Source organism: Parambassis ranga, chromosome 2 (genome assembly GCF_900634625.1).
Source record: "Parambassis ranga chromosome 2, fParRan2.1, whole genome shotgun sequence".
Classification (NCBI taxonomy): Eukaryota; Metazoa; Chordata; class Actinopteri; family Ambassidae; genus Parambassis; species Parambassis ranga.
In genome coordinates, this window is record NC_041023.1 from 29,296,339 (window position 1) to 29,308,874 (window position 12,536).

The following is a 12,536-nucleotide window of genomic DNA, read 5'->3' on the forward strand; positions in this document are numbered from 1 at the left end:
TAGCAGTATAAGCTGAAGAGGACTTTATTTGCAGAATCTGCAAAACAAAGTATTGTGGTTAAGGGAAAATCCCGCTGGGACGTGACCTGAAATGAACTGTTAAACAGCTAAAGAGCCAGCAGCAGCAGTGTGTGTGTGCCCTTTTAAGGACACTTCAGCCCCTCTGACTGCACACACAAATCTGTCTCGCAGTTATGTAACAGTGTAATGATTTAGCCTTTTTGCACTGAAATGGAACTACAGGAACTGAGAGTAGAATGAAACTTGATTGTTTTGAAAATATGAGAGACTAAAAGAAATAATAGTGTTTATAAACAATATGCCTGATAGCACTTTTACTTCATTTCTGTGTAAGTATTTAAGGATCTGAGTACTTCACTCCACTGGTGATTTGTCAGAATCATTTGTCCATCGTAACTTTCAGATGTGAATCTGTGTGGACTCATTCATGCAGTTCAGCTCAGTAAGTTTTTTTTCCTCCAAGTATTCCCTCCAAAAATCACTTCTTTGTCTCCGCTCCAACTTCCTGTCTTGCTCCCACTCACATGCTGCAAAGGTCAGCTGAGCTCTTCTGGCATGAAAGGAGGGGGGGAAAAAGAAGAGGGAAAAGTCTGGTTTGAGCTGTATGCGACCTGACACACACCAGCCCTGAATTATGGGGCTGCTGCATTATGGTGTGTGTATAGGGTTGTCTGCTCATATCTGGTCCGTTCAAACTGCTGATCTCATTGCTGCAGACTGCAGTGAGTGGGTGGCTCACATAACGACAGAGAAAAACTACAGGCAGGTATACATGGACAGAGGTGGAGGAATTCTCTCATAAATAAAAATACTTGTGCTTCAATTAGGATACATGCAAACTGTGATTTTACAGATTAAAGAATCAACATGTGATTATGTGGTCATGTCTGTCAGGACAGGTCACCAGAAAATATGAGTTAAAGTCTGTCTAGGATCATATTATCAGTAGCTTGGAGCTGAAATGACGTGACCATGATAGTTCTCTCCTAGAAAAGGGTGGCTTCCTTCAGGTAAAGCACCCTTTTCTAGGAGACAGTTGTTACAGTTAATCTGGATGAGGCCTGAGTGGACCTGCTGCTTCTCCACATTGAGAGAAGCCAGTTGAGGTGGGTCAGGCCTCTGAGTTAGAGGTAAGCTGGACAAAAGCTCTGTTGAATGAATGAGGATGCTGGCCTGGAAGCTGGTGGAGAACACCTGGAAGAAGCCAAAGGAATTAGCTGGAGACAATGTTGATGTTTCTGATCCCGAGATCTGCCTGATAAAGAAGAATCAGTTCTGACCCCAGCATTTTCATACACTGAACCTTTTATTAGCTAGGTTCATATTTAAAGTAGAAACCACACTACAAGTTTTTCCTCTTTACAAAACTTCTTATGTACACTACAGTGCTGACATTTAAAAATAACAGAAATAAAATAGAAAACAAACCAAAAACTTGAGATAAATAAACTCTGTGAAAACAATCTGAGCCACTGAGGACCTTTTTGTTTTCAACCATAAATTTTGTCACATTTGTACAAAAAATATAGAAGTTCCTGTCATGTGTAACATTTTAAAACCCAAACACATAAAAAGAGCTGCAGAGCGCCTTACAACTGGTATCAAGTGCTTAATTATCACCTTGCTCTCCCTAGAGTCACACAGCGAAGAGTTCTGCCTCTGAAATTGAGGCTTTTTGAGGCAAAAAATAAAAACAGGCTAAGGCGTTAACTTTCATTTTCCAAGATTTTTCAGGCTTGCGGTGAAGCTAATCATAAAAAACACAACCCTGCTTTTAGGATATCATCCCTCTGAGCCATCTTGACTCAGACCACAAGATATTTGGAGACTTTTCACTTTTGAGACCAATTTAAGGCTTTGCTCTCATTTTCCAGACTCCTAGAGTCATATGAAAGAACAGAACTCATTCACTGTGCGTCTCTGGACCTTTTAGTATTTCACAGTTAAGAACAGGCACTGGGGGAAATGTTGTGGGCTACATTAGCAAGTGGGCTGTACTCCAACATTGACAGTAAAAATCAAGACACTGATGACACGAAGTTTCTCTCCACAACTGTGGGACATGCACTGAGGCAGAAGAGTTCAGATATCTGCTGAAATGTATACCCTTCATGGCCTCTCAATAACTCATTGTACTTTTAAATCAGAGGAGGTCACGTCAGTCCCTGGTTGATAAACATTTTATAGACAGGATGCTCCATGCTGTAGAGACTGGACTTCAGGTAAATAGATAAATAGTGCTTTGGGAATGATCTCTCAACAGTGTACCATCTGTTTCCAAAGTGTCTTAGAGCATAGAGAATAAGAAGTATCATACAACCTCTGAGGCCTGAATGCAATAAAGTCTTGGAAGAACCTGAAATCGCCCTGTTGATACTCTGAAGGTCACATCAACTGCATTTACACAGCAGTTGATATATTTATCACAAAGTGCAGTAGAGTCACATCTGGGCTGTCTTGACCTGCTGCAGCTGTATGATATTGCTCTTTGAATCTAGATGACTTGAGATCGAAGGTTAACTCTTAATTTGGCTGCTTATTTACTGAAATGATGTTGCAGACTGATTAATATTTCACTGTCCAGTGAAACCAGTGGATCAGGTGTTACTAAGTAGCTGGATAAATTGTCCTGAACGTGTTTTCCTGAGACTCTGAAGGTCAAATTCTTCCTTTGCTGGCCAGTGTGTACTTTGATTACAAAGTTAGGAAACCTGGTACGCCTCCCACAAACACACTACAACAGCAGATTATAGAGCCCAACCAGCAACATAAGAAGAGACTGGTCGATTTTGCCCTTACATCTGCATAGGTGCTATGCTGCTACATGTCTACAATTCTTTCAGCACTGACTGACAAAGTTTACAGATTACAGATTGACTCCTGCTGCTGTATGACAGTTGCATTTGTCATCATTGTTTTGATAACACATTACTGTGATAAGCCTAACGTCAGCTGCAATACTGCAGTACTGGTTGGACTGTATAATGTTAGCTCTAGCCTTGGTGTTGAGGGCAACAGGTGCAAGACAACCTCAATACTTTAAACTGTGACTCTTTCAAAGGCCTGATTAAATGCAGTACTACTGCATACTCTAGCTTACTATACTGATTTAAAATTGACATGGGGTTTCCTTTAGATTAGCAGCACTAAACTGCAATAACATTCTTGTTCGGCAATATAACACTGCAATAAATGAATCAGTCAGATATCTCATAATTAGACTCCACATTATTGTGTTAAATTTGAAGCACTGGTGCTTACTGTCACCATTTTAATATAAAAAAAAAATCCAGTTCTATATTCAGCAGATTATTGCAGAGCATTATTGCTCAAAATACAATATTAGGGAATATAGTGTATTGATGTATCAATACAATACCATAGAGAAAATGTAGTGAATACACCACTGCATTGTATAATATCACTGCGTGACCCATCGTTATTCCAGAAACAGTCTTGGGCACAGAGAACATACTAGTAAAAAGCCACAAAAATGGAAGCATTAGCTGCAAGTTTCACAAAAGGCCATGACCTTTTTTTTATATAAATATCTGACACAATTTTCTTCCTACATCTGATGGCTCATGGATAATCCAACAGGGTTATGCTCACTTCAATAAACAACCAGACAGCAGTTTGGCAGACTAGGGCTCATTTGAATCATGAGTCTGAATAATCTCTTCTTAAAAAGAATGCACCTTTCAATGACTGCCAGTAAATAAAATATATTCTGTGCACAACCGAAGCATCAGTACAATCTAAGCCAGTTCATTCCAGCGTGAGTCTGGGATATTTTAAGTCCCACTCTGCTTAATAAACTATGATACTGTGTCGAAAACCAATACGCTCTACTGTCCTCCTCATTTCCTTTGTACATCGTTTAACAACAACACAACCAAAATAAAACCCTATACATGTACAGTCGTTTAAAAACATCATCAATATATACAAAACTTACTAGAAAATTTGCTTCTGTTCCTCATCATGCTTTGGGGGAGGAAGAGGTGGGAGAGGAGGAGGAGGGGGAGGTGGGGAGGATGAAGGAGGAGGGGGTGGATGAGGGAAAGACTGTGAGAGAGGGAGCTGAACCTGCATGGGTGCTGAGGTTTGGTATTGTGGTTGTAAGGGGTAGGAGCCAGGTGGCTGTGAGAGGAAAGACTGAGGGGGGAGGAAGGGGTGAGGGGAGAAGCCAGGGTGCTGAGGGGGGTAGAAGGTTTTGGCAAACTGATGCGGGTGTGATAGATGAGGTGGGAAAGATTGCGAGCTGGTGAGCGGAGGGTTTGGTTGGGGTGGAGGCTGGAAATACGTCTGAGACTGTGTGGTGATGTTTGGTTGGTGCATGTGAAGCTGGCTCATGTGAACTGAGTGTGGCGGCGCCGTTTGACTGAGGAACGAGTTTAGAGTCTGCGGTTGTGTGGGGAAGGAAGGATTAGAGAGAGGATTTGGGGGAAGGCCTGGAGGTCTGTGAGGGAGATTGGAGTGTGGGAGAAGAGTGGAGAAAGAGGGAGGAAAGTGAGGAAGGTGAGGAGGCGGAAGGTGCTGGGGTGTGTATTGCTGCATGTAAATTCCTTGCCTCGTGGTGTCTGGTGGAGGACGTATCTGCATGTCTGCAGAAGTCCTGGAGTCCAAGCAGTGAGTCCATGTCTCTGGGAGTATCCTTGTGTCTGTGATTGTTCGATCCTGTGTGTCGACTGCTGTGTGTGTCCGTGTGTCTGTCTGAGATGTGTGTGTCTGAAAGTCCACAGCAAGCAAACCCTGTGAGGGTCGAGAGCCTAGCTGCATCTGTGTCCGTGTCAGCTGAAGTGAGCCTTTGTCCTTCGTTTCATCTGACTGAGAGTAGGGAGGCCGCTGTGAGGATGATGAAGGAGGGAGCATAAAATGACTAGAGTCCGCTGCAGGTTTTGACGATGAAGAGGAGAAAGATGACATGACAGTAGAAAAAGAAGAGGCAGAAGATGGATGGGGAACTGCAGAAGAAGAATTCAAAGGAGTACCAGCAGGTCCTAGAGACACAGAGGCGGAAGACTTAGAAAAAAGAGGGGAAGGGGATGATTTGGGAGCTGAATGTGAAGCTGAAGAGGAGGAACTTGTACTGGAAGACATTGTTCTTATCCCCGAGTGATGATGATGGTGGTAATGATGGTGAGGCTTTGATGATGCTTTGGGTTTTGATTCCTGATGAAGAGGAAGAGATGCAGGAGGAGACTGAGTGAGGGATTTACTTTTGCAGAGAGGAGGAGCTGCAGGTTCTGTCTTTACCTTTGCAGGAGGTGAGTTCTGATTGGGCCGTCTATGTTCTTTTATCTTCTCTGTCACCTCCTTCCTGTCCCCAGCACTGTTTAGACTTGAGTCCACTGAGAGAGCCGGCTGATATGACGGAGGTGGATGCTGAAGTTGATCATCCTCCTTTTTGGCAGTCTGCAACGTCCTGTTGTCTGCCACAACCACCTCTTCATTCTCCACCTTTATCCTTTCTTTCACTACTTTTTCACTTTTCTTTTCACTCCTCCCCTCCACCACCTCCTCCTCCTCCTCTTCCTCCATTTTTACCACTATTTCTGTCTCCTTCATATCAACCAGATTTTCCTCCTCTTCCTTCACCCCCTTCTTCTCCTCCCCCTCATCCACGTTGTCGGTTTCTTTTTTGTGGTACTGCTGTAGGCGGACATGCCATGCCAGACTGCAGACAGAAGACACTGTCTTGAACTGGTGGACCACATTGCGGGGGATGAAGTAGATGTCATCGTGGCACAGACGGATGCGAGCATAACGAATGCCTTCCCGCCGCATCTGGTTTAGTTTGGCATCATCCACCCACTGGACACACTGCGGATAGAGAGGATGACAGTGTTTAGACTGTGGATGTGACATCATCCTGCAGATTCCACCACATTTGATTTGGGAAGAGCAGGCACTTTTATTGAATACTTAAATGACTGGATGAAGGCTATCAACTGTATTTCAATGAAAAAGAGGAAGACGGTATGTGTATGTGATATTGTGATGGGATGGGACCCGCATCAGACAAATATTATGCATGTGGATTCAGATAAGAGGATAGTCCCCACAGGAAAAATATAGTCAACAGGCTTCCAAATACAAATCTAACTTGTTTAAGTTACTGATGTGTAATTTGCTCCACCAGGTGGCAGCATTCTACATCACATCGACCCTGATGTTTTTCTAACTGCAGGTGTAAGTCTCCCTCTAATTTGAGATATTATAAAAGTGACTTTACTAGGATTTGTGGAGTGAGCAGCGCCATGCATTAGCTTGTATGTGTGTGTGAGATGTAACACCTGAGACAGTGGGGGTTCATGTAGATCCAACTGCAGCCTCTGAACAACATAATGGAAATCACCAGCATGGAAACACACAACATCTTTGGTTACACGAGGAGGCTCAGAGCTGAAAACAAGTGAGGGAGGGAGAGGAGGATTATATGATATGTCAGCTAGTAAGCTGTGTAAATACTGGCCGTGTGTTGCTTCTAGACAAACAGCCATGCACCACACAGTCTGACATTCAAAGTGTTTGCTTCTGCAGATTTTGTGTTGCTTCACTGCCTACCTCTCCACAGAGCACACAGCCTTCAGAACCCCCACGGCTGCTGTGGTCTCACGCTCAAAGCCCTGTCCGATGTGATCAGCGTGGGCCCGAGTCCGATCCTCAAACAGCAGCTCTCTGGGCTCGCTGGTCCTGGGCAGCGACTGCAGAAGGTTCTTCACCTCATTGGTGGAGCTGTGGGAAAAACACACAGATGCCCACACAGTTTATTTTCTTTCCTTGCCTGCTCTTGTCTAAATAAAGAAACAAATGACTAAAAGTGAGTGGGATGTTTGTGGGATGTTCACTTTGTCTCTTTGTTTCCTGTCTGCTACATAAAAGAATAAGACACCAGTTATCTGCTGCTGGAATCCAGCTGGTGACATCCAGAAGCTACTGGGTGATTTAGAGATTGATGAAGGTTTTAATGCAGAGGAGGATCTATGTGGTGTATTTAAGGGATGTTCAGGCAAGTGTTATCCTTTCTGTGTCTGTGAGAGCTGCAAACATAAACACTTCTTCTCTGGGTCTGGGTATGTTTTTTGCATATTTGCTTGTCTCTTGCTTTGCTCTACAAATGCCGACTACAACTGTAATTGATCTGGTGGATGTACAGTAGGTGCCTTGGCAGCAAGTGGTCTGGTGGACAAGTCAGCATGTACACAACAAATTGGACACTCGCTTGCCTTAGGCTACAACCACCAATTGGCATTGTTAATAATGTATGATTTTGTATGATGTTGATCAGTAGCCCAAAACAGAAACCTACCTCCTTAACAAGATTTTTTCATATATTGATTTTATAGATTTCCTCCATACTTATTACTAATGCAATTATGCACATTTGTTTCCATTTTTTTTATTTATACCATCACAAATGAAATAACAATGCCTTATTAAAAATGCAGTGTGTATGAAGAATGCATACAGCATTCCGGCAGATATTATTTTACCTTTTCCTAACACTTTGAATATATTCAATATCCTCATTGGGTTGTGATCTAAGGAATCAATGTGGACATTACAAAAATATTCTTGTGATGTGTTAAAGCATCTTCTGAACTGCATGTTTTACAGCACACAACAAAACAATCTTTATTATCTGCATACAAAAATAGATTCCTGCTTCACATTATTACCTCATTCCTCTGATGTAAATGAGTTTATGTGTAAAAATAACGTGTATTTCTTTAAAGGTAAAGGTAAAAATAGAGTAAACAAGGAGCATTGCCAGAACCCACATAGAGTACATATGCACTTGGCTTCACACATACTGACTGAAAAGCTGAGGAGTAAAAGCATAAAAAATGAGCCGTGCTGCCAAACAATAGAAGTACTGCAGTCAGCTCACTACTGGATCAGTGACTCACACCGTAGCTGCAGTCAGATTCAAACAAGAGTATAAACACACACGCACAGAGACTGTGAGAGATTCCTTCGAGAGTGTAACACAGACGGATATACACACACACACACACACACACACACACACTTGTACATATAAACAGACAGAACAGCAGCGAGACTACCCGTGCTGAACACTGAATTGTGTGTTCATTCATTCAAAGACAAGAGAGTCATGAGCTGGTGGAAGAGGAAGAAAGGAACACAGGAAAATAGTGCAGTGGAGGGTGAGATGAATACACACACATGCAAACACACACACAGCTCAGTGTGTCTGAGCTGACTGCAGGCTGACAGTAATAAATGTAAAACCAGGAAAGCTGGTAAGTGAAACAGTGAGAGTCTAAAGGGAGGAAGGCTGAATGTGCACATTGAGAATGTTATTTGAAATCTATCATTTTCTGTAATTCTTTGAATATTCTTTTACATGTTAGGTCCTGTTTTTTTTAGCAATGTATGTCAGAATGCACGGAATTGTGCATTTATGGCCTCATAAAGTGGGAAGAAGACAGAAATTCAAGGACGTGAAGAACAGATGAGAGGTAGACAAAGACGAAGGAGGGAAACAGGAGATAAAGGAGAGAGGTGAGGGTGCCAAAAGATAAGGCAGCAAAGGGAGAGTAAAGAGGAGGACGAAAGGGAGGCAGGAGGAACCACCTTGTGTGACAACAAATAGACTAATGATGACAGTGTTTCCCATACATAGACCAATGACCAACAGCCGCCACAAATTGATTCCGTGTTTTTCTTTCCCCAGCATGATTTTAAAAAGTATTGTACCTGTTCATTTAACTCTGCTCATTCTCGTTCACACACACACTCAACACACAGACACAAGCATGCATGCATACACATATTGAAGGAAAACCCAAAACAGCGGCATATTTGCACCTAGAAGGCGGCCTGCGTTATCTGGAGTTCACCAAAGGTTAGTAAGCCTATGATGTACTGTGTTCAAACACACCTCATTGACTTAGAAAATGTTATAGAAGCACTATGAACTCAATGTTATTGATAACGGAACATCACACATCCTAATTCAGTATAGACAGAGTTGGTAATGCAGCAAAGAATTAGGCGATTAAGGTGAAATGCAGTTATGGTCGAGATAAACTGCGCCCATAGTCAAATAAAGCTGTTTCAAAATGCTTCTTGTAGCTTTAAAGAATTGTCATTAGTTAAGCATACAGGTGTATATTTAACCTATAGCAGCTTCAGAAAGTGTGTGTTTGCATCTGCTTCCTGCACAGTGCACTCTGAATTCCACCGACTGTCACGACACTGCAACACTCTATCCTGTGCCGGAACCAATGTGCCACCACAAGTTGCTACCTGGTCTGTGGGAAATGCTGGATGAACATATTTAAGACTGTTTTTCTACCAGAAGGTGCAATATGTAAGATTGTTAGATTTAAAAACTAAAAACACCACTGAGTAATACCACAGGATGATATAGTGAGTCAATATATTGTCTTCTCTGTCCTCAGTCCAAGAGAGCACATACTTCATGATTCTAACCTCGTGTCACTCTGACAGACAGCCAATGGAAGAAACCGTAAACACCACAGTGGCTGAAGTGCTTGGTAAACGCCATTAGTGAGCAGAATTTACCTGAGCACAGACCTTATGCCACACCAGCTTATCCAGCAGATCATCATACTTGCTGGTTGTTGAAGGATTTATATGCCATATAGCAGTGTCTGGCAAAGGTGAAGGCATGCATAAAGAATAAAAAAAATCAGGCAACAAGTCCAAAGACTAAATGCTAATATTGTATTTTGTGCAAATATTTCAATGATTCTTATACCTGCTTGTCTTTTACACTACAAACCCTAAAAAAGTTTATCTCATCATTCACACACTGTGTCTATAGGGCAACACATTATTCGCCTCTGGCCTCTGTCCTGCTTTAATCTGCTGCTAGCCACAGATGCTGCTGGTGCTGTTACTATGCAATTACTGTAAATCTGGAAGCATGGCGCTCCTTCACTAAAAGCTGAAATATTTTGGTTTATTTTCATCGTCTGACCACTATAATCAAGTTGAATTCTCAGACTGAGAGTCTCAGCGCTGTCAGACCTTTTCACTGGAACCACTGAGAAAAAGAAGCCATGCTGTGAAGAAGTGCTCCACATGCACAAACAGCCTTCCTTCCTTCAAAACAACATACGGTCAAACTGCAAGGACTCACAGCAAAAATTATCACGTCCTTCTCTTCCCCGTATCTCTTTTCAACAAACTGCTTTAATGTCTTTCTCCTTATACACACTGTCAGACACAAACAACAACACTTGCAACAGCTATAACATATCTAATATATGTGATTTCCATAAAGCACTTTGCCTCAAAGCTTCAGTATAGTAACTCCACAATCAATCTACTTAAAGCAGGGAAGAAAGGTCAGGAGGATAAAGTAGAAGACTGACTGAGAGAGACCGACGGAAGATATTTAGAGGTAACAAGAGGACAAAGACAGAGAGAAAGAAAGAAGAAAAGAAAGAAGAGTCTGGAGGAAAAGGAGGGTGAACAATCAGGAACATCCACCTCTTTGGTTTGTAGAAGTCATTTTATAATCTAGTGATAATGTATAATTAACTGATGCATCAGACAACATCCTCTTTTCTGCCCATCCATCTGTATCTCTATGAAATAGATTTGTTTGGCCCCAGCTGTTACACAAGTGTTTCTGACAGTCACACACACACAAACATTCAAGCTGTCACACATGCTTCCTTCAGACACAAACAAGGACGAAACATGTCCATGCTGCATGTGCAACATATGACACAAATTCAGATGCAAACACTTCCTCATTTCACAACTATAAATATATCCTTATCCCCCTATAAGTGATAGACTTAGTGTATTGATTTCCGATCTCTAAAATATGTACCACTTTTTCTGTTTATATGTTTTTTAAGAAATTGGACATCTTTATTCATTTGTAGTGATTAATTGCAATTTGTCAAAATTAGATATGCAAATAGAGTCTTTAATTTAACAAAGAAGAGGTGTCTCAAAGAAAGCGAAAAGAAATTAAGTCACTTGGTCTGTGTGCTCCAAGGAAAAAAGGTAGGGAACAACTGCTGGCCTTGCACATTCAAATGTCTTTCTTTTGACCTGCACAAATAAAGGTTTTTTATTTGAAAAAAAATGCTTGTATACTCTTTTATTCTCCAGTGGCTGAGGTATGAACTATGACCTGTCAACATGTGCTGCCAAACTGACTAAAGATGAAGATTCAGGTGCCAGTTTCACTTTAAGGAGTGAAAGGTTGGCAGGAGGGAATGTGCAAGGCCAGCAGCTGTTTCCTACCTTCTTGCTTTCTTTGAGACACCTCTTCTTTGTAAAATTCAAAAAAGACTCTATTTGCATATATAGTTTTGACAAATTGTAATTAATCACAACAAATAGTGCAAATAATTTCAATGGTTAATTTCACAGAAAAAGTGGTACAATCCTCACAATACAGGAAACGACAGATTACATTAATAAGCAAAGAACAACTGTTCTATTATATTAAAAAAAAACATTACAACTGATGTAACTACTGTAACTACTAATCAACCTGGATGTACAAGGGAAATAAATGAGGCATGGAAGGAATGTGTGTGGTGTGCATTTACTGTCCCATGTTTGGCTGGCTGCCATGTGAAGTAGTGTCTGATGTAACGATGATCTCATCTGAGTGGTGAGCCACATACCGCTCACATCAAACACACACTTACACACACACACACAGCACAAACTGCCTCTGATGGACTCGCTCACAGAAATCATGTGTTTGAGATGTGTGAGCAACAATGACACTGTGACACAGACTAACAGAGAGGGGGTAATTGCCTCATCCGGTGTTGCTCGGCTACAACAAAGCTTCATGCTGCTACCACGGCTGCTGCTTCAAATTGGCAAGTGTGTTTTGTTACTGGTTTTCATAATCAGTCCTCATGGGCAGTGAGGAAAGAACAAAGGCAAGCTGGCTCAATATGGTACACACACACACACACACACCACTGAGACGTGTAGTCAAACACAAACAACATTCAAAGAGGCCAAGATCTCTGTTTGTACTGAAAATATCTGCAAGCCTGTTATGTTATTAAAACTGGACTCACCGTTTTCTTTTAAAAGGAGACTTTGGTATATCAGTTACAGGTATCATCTGCTCTCCTGGTCTGACCCACATTATGGGACCATCGTCGCTCTCTGTGGGACTCATCTGCCACAGACTGGAAGCCGTTCCCCAGGGAAGAGTCAGCTGTAGTCGGGAGAGAAACAGGACATGAGGGAATCAAATCAAAGCAACATGTTGCTACATCCCTCACCATTTCACTTGTTAACCAATTCATCAAGTATCTTATTTATTCCAGAACTGGCTCCCCTAGCAAAACCTGTCCCTGGCACCCAATTGGCTTCAAAGGCTGCAGAATCTGAGCCAAAGCTGTCAACGGATAGGAAGTGCCAGCAAATGTGCATCTTTTGATATTCAGCATACAACATCACTCCACACTGCATACAGGAGAATTTGAGGTGTCAAAGGAGAATGAGCAAACAGAGGACAAGCT

The 12,536-nt window shown here is 41.9% G+C and overlaps 1 protein-coding gene across 2 annotated transcripts in view; it reads right to left on the reverse strand.

Annotated features, from left to right (window-relative positions):
* Positions 1 to 3,257: 3,257 nt before the first annotated feature.
* The window catches only part of LOC114451341 (round spermatid basic protein 1-like protein), a 30,036-nt gene continuing 20,757 nt past the window's right edge, over positions 3,258 to 12,536 (reverse strand). The window contains exons 6-10 of one of the 2 annotated variants that reach the window (XM_028429874.1): positions 12,087 to 12,229; positions 6,592 to 6,762; positions 6,321 to 6,429; positions 5,281 to 5,847; positions 3,258 to 5,196 (exon numbers count right to left, since the gene is read on the reverse strand). In XM_028429874.1, coding sequence (XP_028285675.1) covers positions 3,979 to 5,196; positions 5,281 to 5,847; positions 6,321 to 6,429; positions 6,592 to 6,762; positions 12,087 to 12,229 — 2,208 coding nt within the window. In that variant the 3' untranslated portion in view covers positions 3,258 to 3,978. Of the gene's footprint in view, positions 5,848 to 6,320; positions 6,430 to 6,591; positions 6,763 to 12,086; positions 12,230 to 12,536 lie in introns of both variants that reach the window. The other variant, XM_028429865.1, reaches the window with a different exon arrangement.